We start from the raw sequence: 10,843 nt of genomic DNA, 5'->3' as shown, positions 1-10,843 counted from the left end.
TGTATGCTGCTCTGCTGTCTCTCTGTGTTCTGAGATCCTGAGTGTGCATCTGAGTGTGTGTGTGGGACTATTAGTCTCAGAGGCCTGTCTGCCGCTGATGCCAATCTGCACAGCCTCCACCAAACGCTCAAGCTAAGCACTGCCAGATGCCCAGCAGCGGGCACGGACACATCGCCCACGGGCACAATCCCTGCCCGCTTGGCAGCTCGTATCTCCTGTATCAGCGGAGGATTTTCATAAAAGCACCTTTGAGCAGTGGAACCGGCCTGGTTGAATCTTGTGTCTGTTTTTGCGGTAGAGGTTGTTTTTTTTTCCCCCAGAGGAAAGAAAAGACTTGTTGTGTTCACATGTTAATATCCACTGCTCTTGCTCCTTCACGGTTGCTGAGCTTTGGTCTGGGCTGCTGAGATTTTGGGGCTCTGTGCCTCTTTCTCAAGAATGTGTTCTCTCTCTAATGATGCAGGTCTCTGTTGTGAGCTTTTACATGTGTCCATATATGGGTGTTTGTAGATGTTTTAGTAGGTCTCTGGTCTGACCTTGAAAACGGACCACCTGGGGCATTTGACAGGTCACACATGTTTTTTCTGACCTTTGACCCTAACTCCTGCTTAGTGTGTCTTTTAACTTGCGTCTTTACATGACCTTTAGGGGGGCTGGCTGATCAGTTTGGCCAGTAAAATTCTCCATGGGGAATTGTCCCTGCATGCTTTAATGGTCAGAGCCGACTTTTGCACCCTTTGTCCAGACAAACGGCGCGTGTTTATTTTGGTTCGCTTCATTGAGGAAACCCTCTTTTGGAGGTGCTGCGTTTGACAAGGAAGCTGAGGAAGCCAAGGAGACTAAAAAGGATGGCTCCAGGGTTTCACACTGAGAGGAATGTTGATGTGGACCCGTAACCGACTAGGCCTGCCACCAGGGAGGAAGAAGCCAAAAACACAGAAACTGATTTTTCACACAAAAGGGGCTGTCAATCAATGCCTGCCTCCCTGACTCACAGCTCCTCCTCACGCACAAGGGAGATGCTGAGGGAGCTGGATTATATGTTCCTAATGCACTATAGCTCTCAGTTGGGGTTGCACAAAATGCAATATCCTGTCTGTAATCCTGTAGTATTTTATCTTTTGTACTCTCAATCTCAGTAAGAGGCACATCAAAATACTGATACTTGTATGCTGCTAATACAAGCTACCAATATATTCAAGGGTAGAAAACTTTAAAATTAAAGTTAAACTGTCTAGTGTCCAGTTCAGTGTATGATATCAATTGGATTGGATCAAGCACTTTAGTACAACTGGTGTTTTCACTGGTGAAGTCGGCGATATGGATATGACCATTAACTTGTGTTGGTGTACTTTGGCCAAAGTGATGTAGACATGATAGACTCTGAGTCTGCAGCTGTCTGAGAAGAACATGCTGCCTTGGCTGTGGTTTCAGAGTTAGCCCCCCAGGCACTTTGAGATTCCAGTCATTGTGCCATTTAATTGATTGATTTTTATAATGGTCCTCGAGTGCATTGCAAGTCACTGACCTGAAATCTTTCTTTTCTGTCCAGTTCTGTATTCATTAGTCAATGAATGTTGTTTTCTCTCTGCTCTCCATCTGTGGTGGTGTGTGGCATTGTATTGGGGAGCTGTCTGGGATGAGCTTGATTTACAGGTCCGGCAGCATTGTCCAGCCCTCTCGCTCTGGATCCTGTGACCTGGCGCAGCGGGGGGCGGAGATGGTGGAGTGAAGAGGGGAGAAGTAGGGCTGGGCGATATGGACCAAAAGTCAGATCCCGATATATTTAGGTTGAATATCGATAGACAATATATATCCCGATATTTTTTTCCGCAAAGTTAGAGCTGTAAAATGAAATGTTCAGTCAAATATGAGTAGTTTTATTGAAAACTCACTACTCAAATAACAATAAAATGTAAACATAAAACTGGAGTGCCTTTTTTGAAATCAAAGCTCCGTAAGGTGCACATTTAAATAAAAATAAAAAATATCTTAAATAAAATAGCCTATAAAATAGGCCAATCTTTTTCTGAAATAAATATATTTTATATGAGAAAAGTAGCGTACAGTTTCACAGCAGTGCAGAGAGCTCTGGTCAGCGGCTTGCGTGGAGCAAGGATCACGGTGCAAATTTGAACTATATCGATATATGCGATATGGTCTAATTCCATATCGCATTTTAAAATATATCGATAAATCTTTTATTTCGATATATCGCCCAGCCCTAGGCAGAAGGAACGTCTCATTCTGATAATCTCATCCTGTCTGACTCAAGTGGTACAAGAATGTGCTGATGTCTCATTACTGACCACACTGACCGCCTCCTCCTTCTCCTTACACACATGTGACGCACGCACACACTCACTCTCACACACATACCGGTAATCACTGTCATTTTATAGGGACATTAGAGGAATGTGATTTTTATAAACACTGGCACATATCTGGAGGATTAACCCATTGGCAGGAGCTGATATAATCAATGATGTCATGATGGGACTTTCTCCTTAGGGAGTTTCATATCATATCCTGGTATCGATCATAAAAATACCTCCCGAATGCGCTAGTTTCCAAGTACTTCCGCTTTGTCATCAAAATGGGACACCATTCACCTGCAGGATTACGCATCTTTTATTACACAAAGGAATGTGGTCAGCCTATTTAATACAGTCTATGGGTCAGCCCCAGTCAGTCTGAATGCAATATGGCCATAATAATGCCTTGCCGTGTTCTCCAGCCCAGCCTTTTTCTCTTTTATATCAGGAAGAGGGACATAACTGTGTGCACCACTTAAAGACAGGGTTGAGTGTTTTTCTCTTTCTTATGAAAGTGCACACAGCACTTCTCGGAACCATTCCCAGTGCACCATTTGGTTGTCCTTACAAACAGCCTGGTGTTTGGATACTGTTTTTGGGTGTGTGGGTGTGTGCGTGTGTGTGTCTGTGTGCGTGTATCTGTGAGCGCGCACATTTGTGTGTATGTATGCGGGCGGATTGTAAACATTTGTGCCTTGTTGACTGCAGCGACCTCTCTCATCGTGCTTCAGCCGTCGTGTCATCAATCGTTCCCAGAGACGTCTCTGAAAAGGGCCGTGTTGTCCACGGCTATCTGTGTATCTCTGATGTAACTCAGCTCGACTCTGAGGGGTATTATTGGGCACAAGAGACTCAGTGTGATGGCAGGAGTCATAAAAGAAGAATGGAGAGCATGGAAGGGGAGCACAGAGATCAGATAGGGGCACTGGGAGCAGTTGGGTTCGTTGGGCCCCATGTCCGCGAGTCATATTTATAAGACTCCTGACTTGGGAACACTGTGTTTGTGGAAATGAATGTGTCTCATGACCACACAGGCTGAGGAAAGACTGACTTCTGGCATAATTAATATAATGAGCTGATTTGGGAGCAGTTTCCTGTAAGCATGAATTCCATAGAGACCCTGGTGGCATTTTCGGGAGATCTAAAATGTCCGCCATTTTAGTCTGTGTATTTATTTAGCTGAAACATACTGGAATTTTGATAAGCACTCAGGCTTTTGTGGTTTATTACAGTTTGTATGTGTGTTTGTGTGTATTTGTCGGTGTGTGTGTGTGTGTGTGTGTGTGTGTGTGTGTGTTGTGCTTTCTTGTCTGATAAGTCTTTCTGTCTGTTCTGCAAATTTGCTGTGCTCTTTTGTGGGATGACGTTGTAGGAGTTATCAGGGTTAAGCAGGCTCTGGTGGTGGTGTGGGGCACTGGACTTGCCTGTCCTTCTTCCTTCCTCTCAGTGTGGCTGAGCAGGCTCAGGCCGCGTCCACTGGGTTGGAGGGGGTGAAGGGAAAACGCACGCACATGGAGAACAGAGAAACGCTGCAGAGACAGAACTCCATGTCCATGCCCATCATGGAGACAGTCTGCCCGTTGTCAAAGCAATAATGGAACCCACAGGTTGCCATAGAAAAAAAGGCGACTTCTTCTCAGTCCTTCCCCTTGTCATACTCCCCATTGATGTACTGTCTGTTCATGAAGATTCACAATGGAATGTGTTCTACCAAGGATTTATAGCGTATCCACTGGAAATTTGCTTGATTACCAGTGCATGGTGGGATTCTCCTCTGCCCAGTGCCTTGCTGTGAGGGCTGCCAGCTTCCCTCATGCAGTACATTCCCAGCATGTGTTCCCTGAAAATTGTCCTAAATTATTTTACATGCAGTATTTTTTTGGCCTCCAGTGTAACGCTGAAGGACATTCAGGGAGTTTTGGCCGCCTCTTGTTTTATGCCACATTAAACGCAAAGCTAGCTACGCGTTCCACTGTCTGTAGCCTGCCACAGCAGCAGCAGCAGTAGCAGCAGCAGCAGGCAGAGTCATCAGGGCCCAGGCTGTGTTTACGGGAGTGAATCTCTCTGTGTCAGAGTCTGCAGTTGGTGTGGGAGCGTGGACTTGATTCCAGTCTTTCTGGCCTGTACCACAGGATATCTGACACACACACACACACACATGCACACACACATGCACATAGACACATGCGCACACACACATACACATGCACATAGACACATGCGCACACACACACACAGACGTACACACACACATAGATGCACATGCACACATAGACACACACACAAATATACATACACACACATAGGCAAGCGCACTTGGTGGCAAGCATCGCGAAAACGATCAGGAATTCACCGCAGGCTCCACATAGGGACTTGTGTTTGTTTTCACAAGCGCCTAAAATAGGTGGAGTGGACACACACAAACCGACACAAGTGTCTGTGGGGCCTAGACACACACCATATGCTCCCATGTGGAATTGGGAACTCTTCTCCTTTTTGGCACTGGTGTTGTAATATGAATTCCCAGACAGGAACTCTGTCAACTCTCTTCCACTCCCTTCTCTCTCTCTCTCTCTCTCACCCCCCTTTCTCTCTGTCTCTCTCTCTTTGTCTCTCTCTCTCTCTCTCTCCTCTCTCTCCCCCCCCCTCTCTCTCTTTGTCTCTATCTCCGTCTCTCTCCCTCTTTGTCTTTCTCTCCCTGCTTCTGTCCTTTCCTTCCTCCACAGATTCTTTAGTCTGCGAAACGTGGATTCTTTTTCCGTCCATTCAGATGTGTCTGATTAACTTTCAACTTTGAGCTCACCCCACAATTTGAGTCATCAGGTTACACATGCTGTTGTTTCATTACACAACACAGTAGAGCACATTAGGGATGGGGAATAGAAATTGAAAAGGGGACGTTTTAATATTTAATTAATCAACATTTCCTGAACTGAACCAGATTGTGAAATCTCTCCCAATCTTTGGCCTGATCTTTGCTGGTAATCCTGATGTGTCATGTACTTGCAAACATAACAGGACATTGTTGCAACAACAACACAAAGGAGAGCACTGACCTCTTTAAGGAATAAACAGGAAGTGATTTTCTTTCAAAATGGCCATCATTCCTATTGTTTCGAGTTTCCAACTCTTGTTTCTAAGTAACAGGAAGGTTGTCCAAATAGCGGTCACTCACTGCACGGAGATGTTTGGTTACAGCAAACTCAGTAGCCCAATATTGTCTTGCCTTAAAAGCAAATACCACAATAATTTCAAAGTATTAGCTGGTCCGGTCATGGTTTCAGAAGCCTAAATCCCAAAAGCCACAGTTTTGATTTACTGTTTAAATATGTGTGTCTAATGCAAATAATCTCACTGGTTTTCAGAAGCTCTGTCTCAGGTTTCTAACTCGTCACAGTAGGTGAAAAAGTGGTTGGCTGTGTGCAGCTTGTGCTGGATGGCCTGTCTTAACTAATGACAGGCAGTGAACACTCTCGGGCACGTGGTGCGAAACCATAGCCACAGCCTAATCTTTATGACGATAGTTTCAATGAGCTGCTGTCTTCGTTTTTTCCTCTGGAGCTGCCGGCACAGATGGAATTTCATTACGTGGCAAATTTGCTCAAATTGCTGAAGTTCATTTTTAAACTCAGTTTGGATACATGCATGCAATAAATTAAGCTTTCTCAATAAAAGAGTCTTTCTCTCTGCGTAGGTCTCTTTCATTTGGTCTAGAATGATATTTGAAATATCTCTGGATTTACACGATGGCCTTGGGAATTAACTTAAGCAGTTGGAAGTTATTGAAACAATTGGAATGGGGGAAAAACAAGTAAATCAATTTCACAGCTCTAACGGCATAGTCCACCATGAATAACAGGTTTGTGGCTGTCTTTCTGTGTGTGTGTGTGTGTGTGTGTGTGTGTGTGTGTGTGTGTGTGTGTGTGTGTGTGTGTGTGTGTGTGTGTGTGTGTGTGTGTGTGTCTCTTCCAGAGAAGCTGTACAACTCCCACGGGCCTGAGCTCCGGCGCTCCCTGTTCTCCTTAAAGCAGCTGTTCCAGGTAAAGCCGCCATTCGTGTTTCATACAGTAACGTTGCATCACATCAGCACTGCAAATCACCCATCCTGCTGTGCCCCTGACATGGCCAGAGACAGAGGTCTCCCTTAAACCCTTAAAGGTGTAGGTTTTTGAACGTTCTAAGTTCCGCAACAATTGAAGGTTCTAAAATTCTATGTTGAATTCAATGAACCCAGATATTTCCCAACATTCCCGTCACACCGGTGTGACGGTACTCCTTTAAGGGTTAAACCCCAGCTTAGAACAAGAGGGTTCAGATGTCCAGCAGCGGGAGGAAATGCATACCAGTCGTGCCGAAGTCTTTAACCGTAATCATTTAGGAGATGAAGCCGTGATAAGTTTAGACCTCAGTGGGGAAAAACGCTGAATGCATGATCGTGCCACTAAATATAGTACGGCCGCATCCAGACCTGCTGTTTTACTCTCTCTTAAAGTGCATTCAGAGCGAAATTACTGGTGCTGAATTCATTGAGTTTTGTCCAAGAATGGCTGCTTTATAATGGGGCTATTCTTCACTTTATGGGATGGGGGAGGCTTTCCCCCCGGATGGTGTAGGAAGCGGATGTATACTAACTATTCTGGACATGCAGTCAGACCCATAGATATATCTATGGCACAGACAAACCCACACCAGCATAAAAAGTTACTGACGTGATAATGGCAGTGTTGTTGACATTCAGACACAGTATAAACACAAACAGTTGCCACAACTACTGTTACTTGATCCAACATGTTTTGGTTTGGTTTGATCTAGGATGACAAAGACCTGGTGCCAGAGTTTGTTAATTCCGATGGGCTCACCTGCTTCATCAAAGTAGGGGCAGAGGCTGATCAGAACTACCAGAACTACATTCTCCGAGGTAAGACCCCTGGGCCTATCTACAACTTAAGGGGCAGAAGAAAACCCTTTCTGTGCATCAGCTGAATCAGCAGGGTGATCAGCAGGAAGCTGTCTAGTTCTGCGCCTGCTGTGTAATAGCCACTGAATGCACAGCAGTAGGGGGATAGGTGCTCAGGAGAGTGCTATGTGGATCCCTGATTTATCAGCCAGTGGCAAGGGAAGCCAAAGAAATGTATTTCTTTCTCTTGCAGTACAGATGGCAAGTCAAGATATCCCTGTAACTCAGTTGCTTGAACATTATGCTAGAAATCCAGGGAGGCCAAGAGCTCTCAGGAAGCTGTTGGTAATTGTGTACGTTCACTGTGACTGCAGTGTAAACTTCACAGGGGCTAATCTGATAGTATGCGACAGTATATGCATACAGGGAAACACAAGTGAGGAATGATCCCAGATCTGCTGTTTTGAGTGCTGTGGAGACGTGTGATCCCAATTATTGCCTGTGTTCGCCTCTACAGCCCTCAGCCAGATCATGCTGTTTGTGGACGGGATGAACGGAGTCATCCACCACAACGAGACCGTGCAATGGCTCTACACCCTCAGTGGCAGCCTGGTGAGGGATTCACTCAGTCCAATGTGACCATTTCCTCCCTAATTTTCACATCTGTCAATGCTCTCCTTAGCAATTGAATTATGGGCAGAAATCATATGGCATCACCTACTGTACTGTAAGTGGCCATTTGACCATTTGGGGAGAGGATTTTCTATTGAGCTTCATTTTCAGGCAGCAGTTTTCTTCTTAATTTCCAGCATGTCTTCAAACTGTCAGCAGCACAGTATTTGTGTGTTGCTTATGAGCGTTGAATTAGACTCATCTTTGCCAGCAGTTGCAGACTAAATTTGTTTTAAATTTCCTGATTTCATGAAGAAATAGTGGTGTAAATTAGATAATGAATGTAATAATAAAATAGCTCAGAGTTGCAATGTTATCTATAATAATGTGTCGCATCCTGTAATGAAAGTACAGGACTAAAGTGATGTCACTTTCCTCTAGCAACAGTGTCTGTGTTTGTAAACAAAAGTCTTTGCACTAAAAAAATGATGTTTTGAGCATAGACTCAGTCAGTTATTAACATGTCAATTACTTGACAGCTTAAAATGCATAATCTATGTCAAATATCTAGCAACTACTATATGTGAATTAAGGAACATCTGCAAGTATTTGTGTTGATTTAATATGCTCTCCCTCATTCACAAATGAATGTCAGCTTTGGTAGGGGTTCAGTCAGACACACAAGGCACTGAGGGGCACTTAAGAGCCCACATTCATGTTGAAATGGAACCTAACCCGCTGTTAAATCTGATCAATTTGCTGACAGCAGTTTTCAGTTATCATGCTTCCTTGTTACTGTCCATGGACAGAACATGAAGTGCCAAGTGTACGTATTGTAGTCCAAGTGTGAGTATGCATTTCTATACAGAATATTAACCACCCTAGCAAGTAAAGACGTTGTGGATGAAACTTGTACTTGAAAAGCCCGTTGAGTACAATGTAAAGCAGAAGTGAAACATGCAAAAGGGGAAGATTTCAAATGGTCGACGGATGTCATTCACTAATAGATCAGTGGGAAAGGTGTTCTCCACCCTCACTTGTGAGACACACTTTCTCTGTGCTGTCGAACCTGTCTGGACCCATACTTGATGCCATTCATAATTTCAGTCAGGGTCACTATTGCCATCTAGTGTTGGAAGAAGGCAGTTTTTGTCTTCTCCTTTTTTTTGTCCATTTTTCATTGTTCTCAATTCATGTTACCTCATGATTTTTTTTATTTTCATTTACTTACCAGTTCTTTTTTGACCCCCCTCTCTCTCTCTCTCTCTCTCTCTCTCTTTTCTTTCTTTCTCTCTCTCTCTCTCTCTCTTTCTTTCTTTCTCTCTCTCTCTCTCTCTTTCTTTCTTTCTTTCCTTCTTTCTTTCTTTCTTTCTTTCCTTCTTTCTTTCTTTCTTTCTTTCTTTCTTTCTTTCTTTCTTTCTTTCTTTCTTTCTTTCTTTCTTTCTTTCTTTCTTTCTTTCTTTCTTTCTTTCTTTCTTTCTTTCTTTCTTTCTTTCTTTCTTTCTCTCTTTCTCTCTCTCGGTCATATGCTTATTATCTGTTCTTCTTGTTCCCAGTCTCGGCTGGTGGTGAAAACCGCTTTGAAGCTGCTTATCGTGTTTGTTGAGTACACAGAGGCTAACAGCCCGCTGCTCATTCAGGCTGTCAACACTGTGGATGCCAAAAGAGGTACTTCCCCAATAACGTTACCTCACAACACCTAACAGCACTGACTCTGGACCTCTCTGTTTCTCTGGCTGGTAAATCCAGTCAGTCCCTACATTCTACTTGAGGCACGTCTCAGTGATGCTATACATTTTTAACTGTATAAAATATATTGCAGATGAATTCCCCCATTTGCTATGCTTTTTATTTGATCTTGCTTTGGATGAAAGCATTCGATAATAACTATAAACATAAACTGTTAACATAAACTCTAAATATTTACAGGGGTGAAGCCATGGACGTATCTGGTGGAGATTCTGGAGGAGAAGAATGGCTCAGACTCAGAACTCCTTGTGTACACCATGTCTCTCATAAACAAGGTATTGGCACCCAGATGTAAACCAAGACAACCCCTGACCCTGTGACTAGACTTTAATCCAGGTCATAATAAACTGTTAGCGACTCCATGAAAGTATAGCTCGGAGATTAACAGGCCCTTCTGCCAGATGCACTGTTTGGACTGATGTGTACCATTACAGATGTCTTTTGAAGAAATAGCTGCTTTTTAACATTGCTATGTGACATTTTGAAAGTAGATCTGAATATATCATTGAGAGTGTGGTGGTGGTGTCTGTGTCTGTGTCTGTGTGTGTGTGTGTGTGTGTGTGTGTGTGTGTGTGTGTGTGTGTGTGTGTGTGTGTGCGTGTACACTGTAAATGGACTGGAGAACTAACGCGTTGGCTCCTGCACAGACTGTTTCCGCCCTGCCAGACCAGGATTCCTTCTATGACGTCACAGACTGTCTTGAGCAGCAGGGGATGGAGAAGATCATGCACAAGCACATGAATACCAAGGGGACCGAACCAGACCTCAAGCTGCAGTTCACTATATACGAGGTATAGCACCCACCCCAACCCCCCCTCAAAAACCTAACCACCAATCCCCCCGCATCATCCGCTAGCCAAGCAGATGTTTTCCATGAGGGATGAGAATGAAGCCTGTAGACAGAGTGGAGGCGATGCAGTAATGTAATGAATAATGTGAGGTTTTAATGGTGTAGCAACTCCAAAACTTTTTGTTTTTCTCTGTTCGGTGCAGAACAGATTCCCCACTCAATGCAAAAAAAATATTTCATTTTTATTTTTTTTTATTATTTATGTAATAAATTATTGTATTATTTGTCTTAGTCTTTATCTTTAGTTATCCACTGTACAGCACTTTGGTCAGTTTATGCTGTGTTTAAATGTGCTTTATAAATGAAATTTAATTACTTTACTTACTTACTAAAAACAATGCACACGCACTGTGTCCGAGATGGTGTATGTTTTCCTGTAGATAATGTGATGAAATGGCAGACAGGGTGTATTTTTTTCTA

The 10,843-nt window shown here is 43.6% G+C and overlaps 1 protein-coding gene across 1 annotated transcript in view; it reads left to right on the top strand.

Annotated features, from left to right (window-relative positions):
- Nucleotides 1–10,843, top strand: part of fhod1 (formin homology 2 domain containing 1) — a 44,838-nt gene that overhangs the window by 10,661 nt on the left and 23,334 nt on the right. Inside the window, exons 4-9 of the mRNA XM_048262545.1 lie at nucleotides 6,288–6,355; nucleotides 7,128–7,233; nucleotides 7,730–7,824; nucleotides 9,381–9,492; nucleotides 9,754–9,848; nucleotides 10,221–10,364. Coding sequence (XP_048118502.1) covers nucleotides 6,288–6,355; nucleotides 7,128–7,233; nucleotides 7,730–7,824; nucleotides 9,381–9,492; nucleotides 9,754–9,848; nucleotides 10,221–10,364 — 620 coding nt within the window. The remainder of the gene's footprint in view (nucleotides 1–6,287; nucleotides 6,356–7,127; nucleotides 7,234–7,729; nucleotides 7,825–9,380; nucleotides 9,493–9,753; nucleotides 9,849–10,220; nucleotides 10,365–10,843) is intronic.

Source organism: Alosa alosa, chromosome 14, assembly GCF_017589495.1.
Source record: "Alosa alosa isolate M-15738 ecotype Scorff River chromosome 14, AALO_Geno_1.1, whole genome shotgun sequence".
Lineage (NCBI taxonomy): Eukaryota > Metazoa > Chordata > Actinopteri > Clupeiformes > Clupeidae > Alosa > Alosa alosa.
Note: the sequence above shows the minus strand (reverse complement) of the source record. Positions and strands in the feature narration are given on the sequence as shown.